Source organism: Lampetra planeri, chromosome 50, assembly GCF_965212315.1.
Source record: "Lampetra planeri chromosome 50, kcLamPlan1.2.h2, whole genome shotgun sequence".
NCBI classification, from domain to species: Eukaryota; Metazoa; Chordata; class Hyperoartia; order Petromyzontiformes; family Petromyzontidae; genus Lampetra; species Lampetra planeri.
In genome coordinates this window covers 3,104,882-3,120,354 of record NC_136156.1, presented here as the reverse complement: position 1 = coordinate 3,120,354, position 15,473 = coordinate 3,104,882, and the positions used below count along the sequence as shown (strand labels likewise).

Sequence of the window (15,473 nt, the reverse complement as noted above, 5' to 3'; positions counted from 1 at the left end):
ATTCCTCCGGGAGTTTTGTGAGCGACGTGACCTTGGTTGCATAAACAAATGCTGATAATATTGGTGTGGAATGGTTGCCGCGGTGGTGAGATGTTAACTACTTCGCCTGGTATACAGGAGGTCGTGGGTTCGATCCCGACGCCTGCTGTATATTTGGAGTTTGCATGTTCTCCCCGTGGTGGCACAGATTTCTCTCCGGTTTATCCCTACACGTTTAGAAACGCGTTAGAAATTTCCACGTGATCAGCCACTTATTTGGGCTGTCATTTGTGATAGCCAGGTTCCTTCTGAGAGAGAGCCTTACCTGGTCAAATAACAAGTTTAGTGAATAGGCTGATGAAGTAAAAATATAGATTTCAATTTTTTTGCATTCATATGTGGAGACGTGTATTCATTTGTGGAGAGACGGCGGCAGCTTGGACAGGCCTTCATCCAGCAGTGGATTGACCAAGGCCAATGATGATGGTGTGGAGACAGAACGGAGTCGGTCTTTTACCCATAACCGCTTCGTGCATTGAATGACAAGTCCCATAGTTGATAGGGAAATGCTCTTAGAGCATCCGACCTCGCTTCCGTGATGAGATCCAGAATGTTGAAACCAGATATCATTTTTTCTAGCTTTTAACAAATGCTTCTGGATAATATCGGTCGGGGAAAGATCAAATCGGCTGACAATCGGACTAACAAACAACCCGTGGGAAAACAGCAAGGCGGTGTGCTTATGCAAGGTATGTGCTTTTGCCCTTGAGGAGCCCATCCGGTATTCTGTAGGGGACGAGCGCCCTTGCATCAGCCCGGGCCGGGTGCCTGTCTGAAAATGAAAAAGCGAAGCGCCGTGCATTGGCGCCGATGATCTATGGGCCCTTTGGCTCACGGCGGCGCTGTGATACACTGCAGGGCTTCATTAGCAACGCTCCCAGCCGGCGCGCTTCCACCGCTGAGACGACGCAAGGCGTCCACACGTGCCGCCACCGGCGACGGGGTTTTTCTTTTGTCATCTCGACGATCCTTCCGTGTATTTCATTTTAGGTGGCTCGCGGCGCAAACGCGCTGGACTCGCAAAACGACAAGGTCGCAGCTTTGATTTCGATCTCCCGGCGCGCCGGTTTAAGCAACGGTGCGAGTTTATTATGACCACCCTCAACCCAACCCCCCGTCCTCCCCCCCCTGTCCACACCCCCCACTGGCTATTTCAACATTGGTAGCAGCTCTGTACTGTACAACGCAGATAAGTCGATGGGCAGGTGGGGTAAAGTGTGGGCACTCTCACCCAGTCGTCCAGCGTCTTGTGGGGCCCGCGTGGAATAGTCGGGCCAAATACCCCATTTCAAGAGCTCCCTCTAGTGGAGGCCCTGAAGCCAGCGGTGCTGTGAGCAGGCTGTTGCAGGGCTGCGCCTTTACTCAGAAATGCTCCGGGACATCTGCCTTTAACTTTTGAAGCAATAATATGCAGTACACCACCGATTATGTATTTTTACGGCAGATTTTTTTTTTCCCCGTTTATTTATTTTTAAGTCGATTTTTGGTTGGGTAGGTTGGGGAGGGCATTCTTTTCCAAGGTGGCTTTTTTTGAGCACGGAATAAAAAGCACGCAACGTTGCAAAATAAACACGAGCAGGGTTTGTCGCCAGAGGTTGTGGCATCCAAGGGCACGCGCGCAACAAGGCTTTCGAGTAACGCGTAACTGTGTCTGGCTTCGTGGCACGAGTTGGATCAGTGCATTTGCATGTGGGTTCAATCCCATTGAAACCGCACAGGCAGCAGGGGCTGGCCGAGTGGGTGAGCGGCGGGGGCGGGAGAGTGTGGCAGTGTGAGAGAGGAGCGGTGGCGCAGCGGTTAGCACGCTGCGCTACGAACCCGTCAAACTGAGTTCGATTCCTGCTCACGGCAAATGCCAGTGACAATTAACTGAACCGGTCCTGGTCCTCCCCTAGGTTTACTCAGCCTCAAATGAGTACCCTGTGCGGGGCGTAAACATCGCCACGAGGGAGACAAAGGCGGCCGGGTGTGTTGGCCACCCACTCCCGCATGTGCCGAGCCGGCCTTCGTAGGTGCTCGCTAACAGCACTTGCCCCAGCAGTCTGTTCGGGCTATACGGGGGGTCTTTGTCTTTGGGGTGATGATGGGTAAGCCTACGGCACAATGCTCTTGAGATTCTTCGGTGGTTTTGGGCAACTTTGTGTTGGGGGGCGGTGTTTCTGACATTGAATCAGCAACAACCACGAAAACAGCCTCCGTTTGCCACCAAGTGGCGGTGACGTCACCGCAGCGCTTGTGCCATGCTAGGTGCACCTTGCGACCACACGTGAAGTGTCGAAGGCTGTTGTCCCCCACCCCCCCCCCCCCATGACTGACGCACCATGGCCCCTCAGTGCCCATCGATAAACCTGCCAGCGGCAAACGGGAGGGGGTCAGTCTCGAATATTGCAAGATTGTTAAATCGGGCCCTACATGAATAATAAATGAAACCTTCAATATATTATCGTTAATAAATACTGCATCAATATATAGGGGTCTCCAGGGGGCGGGCGGAGGGAGAGCATGTGGGTAGGGGAGCGATTTAAACTATAAAACTAAACTATTTTTTTTATTTTACCAGGTAAGAAACTGAGCTACATACCTCTTTTTCAGAAGCGACCTGGCCACAAATCGTAGCTCAACTAAGCGGCTTATCACGTGGGCATTTCGAACAAACCAAATACTCTTAAACGGGTGATGTTGATTTTAAATGTTAGGTGAAACACCGGAGGACCCGGAGAAAAATCCACGCGACCATGGGGAGAGACAGACATGAAAACTCCAAATATACCAGGCCCCCCCATCACTCCACCTCCCCGCCCTCCCCCTGCATGGGTCTGCCACTTGCCTGGATCAACCAGCCATGCCATTGGCTGAGATGATGAAGGAACTGGGGGTGCTAAGAACCACTGGGGGGGGGGGGGGGGGTGCACACGGTTTTATCCTCTAACGCGTGACAATTGGGGCGGGGAGCACGGCCCACCTGTTTAAGAAGTTCACGGTTCGAATCAAGCGGCCGCGCCAGTTATTACCGCGGTTATTAAAGATCCCCTGACATCATTCAAAAGAGCCAGGGGCCATTATGTGCCCTGTGTCAGGTGACCAAATTTTAAAATTACCCATAAGGTTCTCAATTTGCAATGCACATAACAGTCATCTTGCCCCGACTGTAAATAATTCGGCAGAACCCTCCTGAAAAGGAGTCATAAACCATCATCACGCAAACTCCGGTCATCCTCGCAGCAGCGGCTTTTGGCTAAGCCATTAAACAAACACGGTCACCCCGTCGCGCGCTTTCAGATGCGATTCTGCGGCCGTCTGGAATGCTCTTCCTTCCGATATTAGGAAGCCACTGGTGGTTGTGCACTTTTAAATCGAAGTTGAAAATTAATTTATTTAGAACTGCTTTTTGTTTTTAGTTTGTTGTCCTTCCCCCGCACTTCCGATTAGCGCGATTGGCCACGTACGCTGCGAAAGAAGTTCAACGTGCATTCGACTGAGTGAGGCTTTCCTGGTTAAACAAGCGTAGTAGTAATAATGATAACGTTTGTAGGTTTTCTCCGCGAACACCAGTTTGTTGTCACGCGCCACTCATTGTTCATGGCATTGGCCAAACACAACGATACAGGAGCCTCCTGAAGGACAGTCTTGAGACTTGAGTGAAGTATTCCTGGATAAACAAAGGGCATTGTTGTTGTTGTCATTATTTATTTAGGCCAGGCCAGGCCAGAGCCCGTTGAGACGCAAGTCGCCAAAGCGGCACAGGGTGGCACACACACACACACAGGGTGGCGCGCACACGCGCACACATGCACACACGCACAAACACACACAGGGTGGCACACACACACACAGGGTGGCACGCACACATGCACACACACACGCACGCACACGAGGTCAATAAACCGCGTCGGAGAGAAAGGAGTGCAAGAAAACATCGAACAAGTTAACGGCTTTTTTATGAGCCCACTGGTGGATGAGGGCCTCCCCAGGCCGTGCAGACTGTGGGACTGTAGAACGTGTTCCCGCGTGCGAAGTTTCGAATCGAACTGTCAAAACCGAGAAGATGAGTTTGTGAAACTGTGCGCAAGCAGGTGGGGTGTGCGATGACGGCCTGCACCCTTTGTAACTGTGTGGGCCTCGCTTTGTCAACCCCCAACCCTCACACCGCACCACACCACGCCACACCACGCCACACCACACCACCATGCTACACCACGCCACACCACGCCACACCACTCCGCACCATGCCACGCCGCACCGCACCACACCACACCGCACCACACCACCACGTTTCACCGCACCATGCCACCCCCATACCCGCAGGTGTGGAGGATGCCTTCTCATTCACCCCGAAGGTGATGACAGTGTCCGTGCACAAGTTCTCGCCAGGTTTCTTCCCAGGTAAGAGTTGAAACACCCAGGCACCCCACGAGGCACCGCGTCACTCTCACCCTGTGACCAGCCTACAGCCCTGCCTACACTACCCCCATAACTTACCCTAAACACGTGACCATCCTACAGCCCTGCCTAGACTACACCCATAACTTACCCTAAACACGTGACCATCCTACAGCCCTGCCTAGACTACACCCATAACTTACCATAAACACGTGACCATCCTACAGCCCTGCCTAGACTACACCCATAACTTACCCTAAACACGTGACCAGCCTACAGCCCTACCTACACTACACCCTAACTTACCCTAAACACGTGACCAGCCTACAGCCCTGCCTAGATTACACCCTAACTTACCCTAAACATGTGACCAGCCTACAGCCCTGCCTAGACTATAACCATGACCCTATGGCCAAAACACCCAGAATGCACCTCTCTGTCCACTCACTGCTAGACGGTCTCCCCTTGCTCTGCTGATCGTGGGGGGTTATTTGACCATACTTCACCAGACCGCTGAGTGTGCGGTGGTGAAGGGGAGGGGTCTGGGGGCAGAGCCAGTTCCAATGTTACTCACCACCGGTGTTAGCCGTAGCCGGCAACTCAAACTTTTGAGTCACCGGATTCATAGCGTGGTGTGCTAACCGCTCTGCCACTACTCCAATCAGCAGGCTCTGTGCGTGTCATTTAAGAGGGCCGATTTGATATCGAGGGCCCGTTGCAGGTTCAGAGCTCACCGCGGGGTTTTTTTGGTCTTTTCGCCGAGAAACCGTTTTTTCGAGCACCAAACGGAAACGAAAATCTGCGGAGACGGGCCGGGGGCTTACGCAGATTTCTTTTCTTTTGCCTGAGGTGCTGGGTTTTGTTCACTGGGAGGCAGCAAAGTGGTGTTAAGATAATACAATAATATAATACAATAATACTATAATAATACTATAATATAATACAATAGTAATATAGTAATACACCAATAATAATATTATAATTATATAATCATATTCTATCATATAATAATACTACAATAATGATGATGATTTAATAAGGTGGAGAGCACTCCCTGTCGGTGTATTATCATCATCATTAATGTTTAGTTATTCTCACATTGATGTTAACGTTGATGTTAGCCAACCGTGCTAATCGCGTCTACGATTAGCGCCCTTGGCTACGTACAGTGTGAAAGAAATTAAACATCCTTACATACAACAGTGATGGAAGGACAGTGGCATTTTAAATCATACCTTTGGGGAACCTAGTGAATAAGTCAAGTTTACTCAAAGAACGTGAAAATAATAATAACTTACAGCACTTTTCAATTTAAAGCTTTCGTGACTGCAGGGATTCATCTTCTTTGTTCTTTCGGTAAAGTCACGTAGAATGGAAATAATAAAGTAATAATCCAATGCCGGATGAAGGGCTCCTTACACTCTGTAAATTAATGGCTGTTGTTTTTTTTAACCATACTTCACCACGCTGGCCAAGTGGGTTCGTCAAAGTGCAGGCCGGATCTAGAAACTTGCCACGGTCCGGAAGAAGATTTTTTTAAAAAGGGCCCTACATTCATCATAATTACAACAACAACAAACATTCAAAGCAATTTCTTTGGTAAATGTCAATAAAATACCATTCTTTGTGGTCTCAATGAAGGGGGCACGGAGAGCAATCGGCACCCTTATCCCTCTGTTGTCTCCTCGATTCATGAAACGGGGAAGGGGACTACAATCCAGTCACAACTCGGATATCACTCACCACTCATGATGAACGTGGCCGGGAGTCAAACTCAGGCCTACAGGTTAATAGCGCAGTGCGCTAACCACTTTCGCCGCTGCACCCACCGTATGTTTATTTGAAATGTGGAAATACAAAACGGAGTTCTGCTTATACAGTACTGGGTATAGTCTTACCCAGAATGCATCAGAGCATCACACAATGAGGTTTACAAGCAATACTGCTGTTGCCATTGAACGAAGTCCCATCGTTTATACACCGTGCTCTTGCCAATGTCATCTCGTAAGCCCGGCGAGCATTTGTTTAACAAACCTGCTTTTGCCGGCGAGACCAAAAAAAAAGTCTGTAAATCGGTCCAGAGTTTGCTTGCTTAAATGCCGCTTGATAACGTCGGTTTGGGAAAGCATTTGTATTATGATATGTGGAGACGCACAAGGGCGTTCTGCTTATACACTCTTTCTCTCCTCTGTGCGCATTAGCCCGAGCTAAAACCACAGCCGTACACCACATGCACACATTTGCGGCGGGGCAGAGCAGCGCTTGTGGCGACACACTCATTCAGTCGCGGCCGGCATGAAACAAAGGAAGCCATCCATGTAATGTTGACACACAAAGAGCCACACAGCCTCCCTCCCTCCCTCACTCCTCTCTCCCTCCCTCCCTCCCCCACCTCCACTCCCACCCGCAATGTCATTTGCGCTTGTCTGAATGCTATTTTTTGGCCAATTGAGAGCATTCCTCTTATAGTCCTATCGATGGACCCGTGTGCCCTCCCTATAGATTTTCATATCCGTACAAGAGTAAAATTATATCTGGCGCAGTTATCTTGATGGGCTTGCTGCACGCGCGCACACGTGTGTGCGCGCGTGCGCGTGTGTGTGTTCGCATCAATGGTTAGTGCACTGTACTATGAGCCTGACAACCCTGAATTCGATTCCCAGGCACGGCCGACGTCAGTGTCGACTGGTAACAAGACTTGTCCTAGGCCTCCTCTAGGTTTACACATCAGCACCGGCGAGACAAAGGCGGTCAGGTGTAGTCCACGCCAAACAAATTCCTGACGCGCTTCACTGGCCTCAATAGGCGCTCGCTAACAGCGCTTGCCTCAACTGTCTATTCGGCTGAATAATGGAGATGCTGTTTCAGTCTGGTCACACAGTGCCTATATCCAACAGGCGCAGTGTGACCTTCATCCGGCAGTGGCTTGGTAAAAGCGCACTGTGCTACAAAATGAAAATGATTCCCTGCTCAAAAGAGCATTGAGGCAGTGTCCGTCTCTCGTTTGCAGCCCTGAGCCAGTGTTGGGAATGAATTCCACATTCCCATGGCAAGGGCGAGTCTCTCCATTGCACAAACCACGGTTGACTTCCTTACAAAACGGCGCTCGTTTTATCTCACCCCAGGGTAGATGATGGGTTTGGTAAAAACGCCGCAAACAAGACTTGAACCTCGCAACCTTCCGGCTGATTGCAATCCGCCCGCTCCGTACCGCTGAGCCTCAGTGCTGTTGACTTGGCTGCGTACGGATTCTGGGCTTTTGACTTTGCGTCATTTGTTCCCTTCCGCGGTGGTGGCATGGACAGCAGACGCGTGAGTTTGAGACGGTTGTGGGAGGGAGGAAAAACTATAAACTATTTTTATTTTACCAGGTGAAGTAAGGCCCACTGAGCTATGTAGCTATGTTTCTCAGAAGCGACCCGGTCACAAATACTATCCCAACGTAGTGGCTTATCACGTGTAAGTTTTTTTTTATAGCAGCCAAATACTCTAAACGCGTGGTGATGTTGATTCTAAATGTGGAGAGGAAAAACCGGGAGGACCCGGAGAAAAAAATCCACGCGACCACGGGGGGAGAGAGAGAGAGAGACACGCAAACTCCAAATATACATCAGCAGCAGGCGTCAGGGTCGAGATCGAACCCACGACCTCCCGCATACCAGGCGAGGTAGTTAACGCCGCGGTGGCGAGAGGGAGGAGGGCTCGCCTCCAACACGACGTGCTCGCAGCCACGCGCCGCCCGTCAGCGCCGGTGACGTGCGCTGGCGCGGCAGAGAGACGCACGCGTTCGTTCCCTCCGCGTGCGCTGTTTGTTTGAGAGGCGCGGGTCACGTCACCCTCTGTCTCCGCGCGACCCGGCACGGCGACACCACCGCCGCCTCCCTCCGTCGCCCACCGCCGCCCCCCCCTGTCGCTCCACGAACCGTCAGCGGCGACCGCCAGAGCGTTTGGAAACGGCCTGTGAAGGCCACGAGACAAAATAACACTGAAAAATAATCTACGCAACACACGCGCTAATGAGTGACCGCGTGGAGACGGGAGCGGAGGCAACATTACGACGTAATGAGATTATTACTTTAATAGTTAATTTGCAACGATTGCCGTCCAAATGTTTTTACTGAGACTTATTAAGATTGAAAACTTGCACTAATTTTCCCTTTTGACATTGTTGCGCCTTGCTCCTCCTGATTGGTCATCCGTTCAACAAACAAGCGCGGAAACGAATTGATTCGGTCGGCATTTCCAGTTTTGGGGGACAGTGGTTCTCGGTGGCAGCAGACCGAAAAGATAGCGGCAACTTGGGGTTGAGGGCCTTCGTCCAGCAGTGGATTGATCATGGCTAACCGTGACTAATCTACCGTTCAACCAATAATACTAATCTACCATGTAACCAATAATACTAATCTACCGTGTAGCCAATAATACTAATCTACCATATATCCAATAATACTAATCTACCGTGTAATCAATAGAGGCCTGCATGTCCAAACCGTGCAGTACCCAACGCACTGCAAATTGGAGCAGTAATTACTTATTGTAACATACTCCTCGCAAAACAAACACAGGTAATTCTGTAAAATACATTGTACACGTTGAAGCACTCATTATTTTGCTCGTGAAATGCACGCGAAGCCTGCCGCTGTGCATTGCACACACACACACAGGGAGCACAAATTGAAGCGGCGATTATTTAATTCAAACCAAACATCCCTTGATTAAAAATAAACACACGTATTGCCATATCAATATATCGCATTTATCTTCAAACTTTTTTTTGTTATTCAGAACGCATGAGTCATTCGCTTACATGTCACGGCCAGCACAACCTCGACATTGGCATTCAGCCCCTGAACGTTATTTCCGCCAGCGCTTGCAGGAATAGAATTCAGCTCGAGTTATTAATTTTTTTAAATCTGCAGGCTTTCGGGAAGAAGCCCACGCGAACTCGGGATTTGCTGCGAGTCCACTCTGCCAACTGACCGTCGCGTGAACACAGCGGCCCAATCCGAGAGGCGTGACCGTTGATTGAGGCTCTCTCGAATGCCCTCTTCCACTATTGCCCGCCCGTCGCGTGAACTGGGCTACAACATTAAGCGGTATCAACTAGCATACGTAAACACACACACACGCAGAAAACAAAGCTTCTGCTGTTTCGACACCGGCCAGCCGGCGGAGTAACGCAATAAATAAGGTCCCGGTCAGGATGTTTGTTCAGTCTTTGAAAGGAAATAACATTTAATCCATCGGGCCACGAGCCTCACCGATTAACATTTCCCGGTAACGTTTTGTTCAAACAAGGCAGGCTCGGGCTGGCTTCGTTTTCGTTGGGAGTCGTCAGCGAGGTTTGCTGCCATAAATTCCCACGCGATGCACGATAAGCCACTTCGTTGAGATATTATTTGTGGCCAGGTCGCTTCTGAAAAATAAGCCAATAGCTCAGTGGGCTTTACCTGTTAAGTTAACAAATAGTTTAGGTTTATTTGTATGTTTATTTTTATATACTTTAAGTGGTTTTCTTGGTTCTTTCGGTAAAGTCACGTAGAATGGAAATAATAAAAATTAAACATAATAAAATGAATCTTTATTATGTTTTATTTGTATTATTTTATTATTTCCATTCTACGTGACTTTACCGAAAGAACCAAGAAGATGAATCCCTGCAGTCACGAAAGCTTTAAATCGAAATTTAAGCGATTTGTTTACCTTTCCTGTACTATCTTGATTTGAAGCTTTCGTGACTGCAGGACTCCATACTTTCTGGTTCTTTCAGCCCTATACTTTGACTCCTGTCATGTTTTTGTATTGTGGTTGTTGTTGTTACATTCTAAACTGCCCCGACAGGACATCTATGAAAAAGAGCTTCATAGCTCATGGGATTCCTCCGGTATAAATACATAATCTGATTCTGTTTGGCCTCTCAAACCAATGCTGCTGGGTGACCAACCCCATGCTATGAGTAAGGTCCCCGCATAGGCACCATGGCAACAATAACAACACAAACAAAACAGCGCTGATAAGCTTCGCAAAAAACAATAGAACATTTACAAAAATATAACCATGCTGTGTCATGGTTCATTGCGGGAATTAAAATAATAAACATGTAGTACATTTTTGTAATAGGTTTTTACCCTTTCAACTGGTACAAAAAACTGACACCTTTATACAAGGCATCATGTTTGCAATAACCACAACACAAGCAGTCAAAATGCAAACAAAAAGAAACAACTCTGATGATGATAATGATATGCACTGTCCTTGAAGTTGATTGGTCCACACCGAGACAGTTTTTCTTAGAGCCTAGTCTCACATGGTGTTGGACCAGATGACGCCAAAAGGCGTACAACTCAAACACAGCGCACTATCAGAGTATTGAGAGCTCGGGGTAAGCATTGACTGCTTGTGTTGTCGTTATTGCAAACATGATGCCTTGTATAAAGGTGTCAGTTTTTTGTACCAGTTGAAAGGGTAAAAACCTATTACTATATTTTGCCACTGGTAAAGGAGGTCTCATAGTAGTAAATTTGTGTTCACGTTAAAAGTCAAATAACGTCCCCCGGCCCACGGGACGCATGGAGCAACGGCCCCAGTTTAATCCGGCAAACCGTGGACACGTTTCAACGTTTTGAAGTCTCATCAGCGGTGTGTCCGTGAGGAACAAATGGTGCCTCGGTTGCCTTTTGTTGTCGGTCATAGCCGTACACAAGCGCCATGGAAGCCTGCTCGGATCAGTTCCAGAAAATGCTGCACCACGTGTACTGTGGCGTCGTGGAGGATTGTGGGTAACCGTGTGAGCGATGTAGTCAGCTGGTGTGTAGGTGCTCGGTGCATTGTTCATTCGGGGGATCGTGAGAGATGGCAACAGCTTTGGGGGGGCAGGGGTGGGGGGGGTGCCTTCATCCAAAAGTGGATTAATCATGGGTCAAGATGATGATTGTTATTTTATTCCTGTTGATATACGCTGATTGGTTACGGAGTGGTCAGTTTAGGAATTAAATTCAGAAGGATAGTTTTGCTCAAGCTGAATTCTCTTTGGATATTACGCAAACCTCATTATTCATATATAACATTTGAAAAGCATGTACGTTGTGCAGTGCTTAGCGAACTGAGCTGTAACCCAGTGATATCTGAACCGGTCCTGTCCAACCACCCCACCTCCCCCAACACCCACTCCTTCACTAACCCGCACTGACCAGCAGGGCGAAGTATGTTCAGTGTGTGTACGTATGTTGAACTTCTTTCGCGCCGTACGCAGCCGACCACCGGTACTAAATCGGAGGTGCGGGAAACAAACAAACCTCCACCAGTGGCATGGCAGGGGAAGGCCTTGATCCAGTGCAGTAGTGCATGCAGAATCTACAGTGGCTTGCAGGGCATACGAGAAACAATGACAACGTATACAGATCGAAAGTCAAATCAATTCTCGCACGCACTGTTCAGTGCGGTTATTGTGACCGCCGTCGTCAGGATCGATTTTAACACCACGAATATCTGAATCGTTCCCGGGTCTCCCCTAGGTCGACTCGGCCTTCAAATTAGTTCCCAGTGCGGTGTGTCGTGAACATCGCCACTTGGGAGACGAAGGCTGCCGGGCAGAGCGCAGGCCACCGTCCCCCTCGTGTGCCGTGCCGGCCTTAATAGGCGCTCGCTAACAGCACTTGCGCCCGTAGCCTGTTGATGGCCATACGCGATGGTCTTTGTCTTTGGTCTCTGTCTGTGCCCGCAGGTACGGGAGGAATCGACGAGGTGGGCATGGGCAAGGGGAGATATTTTGCCCTCAACGTCCCGCTGCAGGACGGCATCACGGACGACAAATACTACTACGCGTGTCACACGTACGTGCTGCCCATAGCGCCCCCCCCACCGCCCTCTCCATCCTTTTTGCCAACTGGGGTTGCCACCGGTTCTGTTTTTTCCCAGGATCGTCCGCTCTTTCAGGTGGCTCTCCCGGGGAAATCTCCAAGTCTTCACGGTGGTATTAAAAGTCTCTTTATATTTGTGCAGTCGGGTAACGATAATATTGTCATACGCCACTCGAGACGAAGCATTTACACGTAGCTCTCCCCTCTTTTCCGTATCGTGAGATTTCCTTCCCATTGCTATGATCTGTGCCGGTTTTATTATACCCCGGAGGTGGTAACCCGATTCCTCTGCTCCTCCTAACACACCGCCCCCGCCACTGTCAAGTGTCCCCTTCTTGCGTTCGCTTCGCCGGTCGATATCCAAATCGCTCGGCCGCTCCATATGCCACGTCGTCGCGTCCAATCAGCCCTTGTCGTGCTCTCCTTTCTGGCCGCCGCCATCAGGGGCAGCCCTCGACAGCGCGACGGCTGTTCGCTGGGCAGCTTTGTGGTTACACGTAGACGGGCGTGTGGGGGGGGGGGTCGGAGGGGAGCGTGCCTGAAGTGGTGCGTGTCACGTGACGCCGTTGTCCGTGACCCGACACACGCAGAAGACAGCGCCGCGGTCTGTCGCCACAATCGTGGCGCAGCCAGTTTGTCGGAATGAGAATTTTTGCTTATCCTGGCGGAATACGATGAGCTTATTAGGATGTTCAGGATGTACATGTGTTAAACTTCTTTGGCACCGTACGTAGCCAACCGTGCCAATCGGAGGTGCGGGGAAAGGACGACAAACTAAAACGCAACAAAAATGAGTTTTCAGTGGCGGCATGAGTACATGAAACCATACGGAGCGACAGCTGAGAGGCAGCCCCAAGCAGCTCACGAGCCGCGGATTCATGAAAACCAGACACCGGCTCAAATAATTTAAATCCTTGTAAGCATAACAAGGCCAATTAACGCCACAAATACAATTCATACTATCACTCATTCCGAGCGTGTCTGCATCTCTCTTCTGTCATCTCGCTGCGTCTCTATCTCGCATGATTATTTCTACTCTCATCTCACTCGGATTTTAGTAAGTGCAGAGGCGGGGGGGGTAACATATGTTTTGCTTAGGGTCCTCAATAGGCCACCAGCACCACCACTTGGTCTGGATTCCCTTCCTCGCCGAGTCGTCATCTCAAATTAAACTGCGTAGCTCTTTTTCAAAAGCGACCTGGCCACAAATTATAGCTCAACGAAGTGACCTATCATCACGTGGGAATTTATAGCAGCAAACATCGCTGCCGACTCTCAACGAAGACGAAGCCAGCCCGAGCCAAATACTCGAAACGCAGCCAAATACTCGAAACGCAGCCAAATACTCGAAATGCATGTCGATTCTAAACTTGGAAGGAAAATACCGGATGACCTGCATGCGACCACGGCGAGAGAGAGAGAGAGAGACACGCAAACTCCAAATATACAGCAGGTGTCAGGGTCGGGATCAAACCCACGACCTCCTGCATACCAGGTGAGGTAGTTAACATCTCCTAGCCACCGAGATGTTAACTACCTCACTATCAATCGACAGGCGATGACAGTGCCACTGCTGCAGCTGCTGCTGAAGAGTTTCGAGGCAAATTGAAACGTGGGGCCTGAACTTTGGAACCTGGAAACACAAACTGCAACCCCCCACTGTTGTCCCCTCGCCTGCTCGCCGCGGCTTTGCGGCGCAAATATTAATGCGATCGCGCTCTTTTGGCGGCGCCTCTCACCGAAGTCACCGGGAATGTTCCGATTTCGGTAGCCTACGCAGCCTTAAGCCCCTGGCTGTCGTTGAGTCTGGACAAACCGTTGTCACACCGGCGGCTGCGCCTGCGATGCGTCGTGGGGAGCAGAGTTCAATGCAGCAAAGTCCATCGCTGTACTGTACTTCTGTGCCACCGCCGCCGCCATATCACCGCTCCCCGCCCCCTCGTCAGCCCGCGCCAACCAGCGTGGTACAGCGCTGTCAAATCACCTGGATGACGAGGAATACCGTCATCCAGCAGTGGATTGACGCGAGTGCTCGTTGCTTGTGCAATTGGGAGTAACACGGTGGGGTGCGGTGGATTCGAGGCGAGGGGGCCCGGTGGATGTCGCACGGAGGAGATGGAGAAGACGCACGCGCCGCCGATTTTAGCGCGCGTCGCCGACGCACAAACACGCCACGTCCTACGCTGGCATCGCTTCGCTCGCGTAGCGAACGTGGCGGGCAGAGAGAAAGAGAGAGAAAAAAAAACGACGAACAACAATGCTCATTCGCTGGCGAGGGTGACTCTCACTCCGCATTCCTTAGGCGTTGTGTTTTCCACATTGCCACAGCTCCATGAGCTCAGGCAATTAAATTTTCTGGCACCACCCTGTCTGTTGCCGCCAGCGCCGCCACCGCCGCCGCCGCCGCATCGTCGTCGTCATCGCTCGACCCTTTCACACCCAAGATTTCTACACTTGCCCACAACAGAGATCTCCCTCCGCCTGCCAGCTCCCCCCCCCCCGCGCTTCGGGTGAGCGCGCACGCGTGCACGCCCTCGCCACGTGCAACCACCTTCGGGGTGCAACTCTGGGTGTGCTTTGCTTTCAGAAAGTGACAGCGTTCACGGAGTCACTTTCTAATTTTGCACGCGGCCACGTGCATGCGATGCTGCCCAAGCATAATTTCACGGGTTGGTATGTAGCAAGTCATCGTTCTAATCATCATAATCATTATAATCATTATAATCGCCGTGAGCCATGGTCATTCCACTGCTGTATGAAGGCGGAAATTTACGGTAATATTGCCTCTCAAAACATTTCATAAACGTGTCCGATAGTTTTGTTCCAGGAGCTGGTCCTGCTTCTTTGGTGACGTCCACAGGTTAAACATCTGGTCCACGAGCTTTCTTCATCATCCTGTCGAAGGGGCAGAGTTGACTTCTTCAAAGTGTGACGTCATAGAACGAAGGCTGGAATGCGCACAACAAAAAGACGCGTGGAGAGGTGCGCGCTTAGGAATTTTACTTCGAGAGATCGAGCGAAGGACAAGGGGAAATCGGGGAGCAAACGCCGATTCGGGGCTCCACATTGTTACGGGATTATTTTATTTGGCTGCTATAAACGTCCAAATGATAAGCCATTTTGTTGAGCTATCATTTGTGGCCAGGTCACTTTTGAAAAGTTAGTTAATGCCTCAGTGAGCCTGGTCTGGTAGGA

General features: G+C 50.1%; 1 protein-coding gene across 1 annotated transcript in view; it reads left to right on the top strand.

Annotated features, from left to right (window-relative positions):
* HDAC8 (histone deacetylase 8) overlaps window positions 1-15,473 on the top strand; it is a 189,904-nt gene that overhangs the window by 53,037 nt on the left and 121,394 nt on the right. Inside the window, exons 6-7 of the mRNA XM_078616443.1 lie at window positions 4,345-4,422; window positions 12,143-12,251. Coding sequence (XP_078472569.1) covers window positions 4,345-4,422; window positions 12,143-12,251 — 187 coding nt within the window. The remainder of the gene's footprint in view (window positions 1-4,344; window positions 4,423-12,142; window positions 12,252-15,473) is intronic.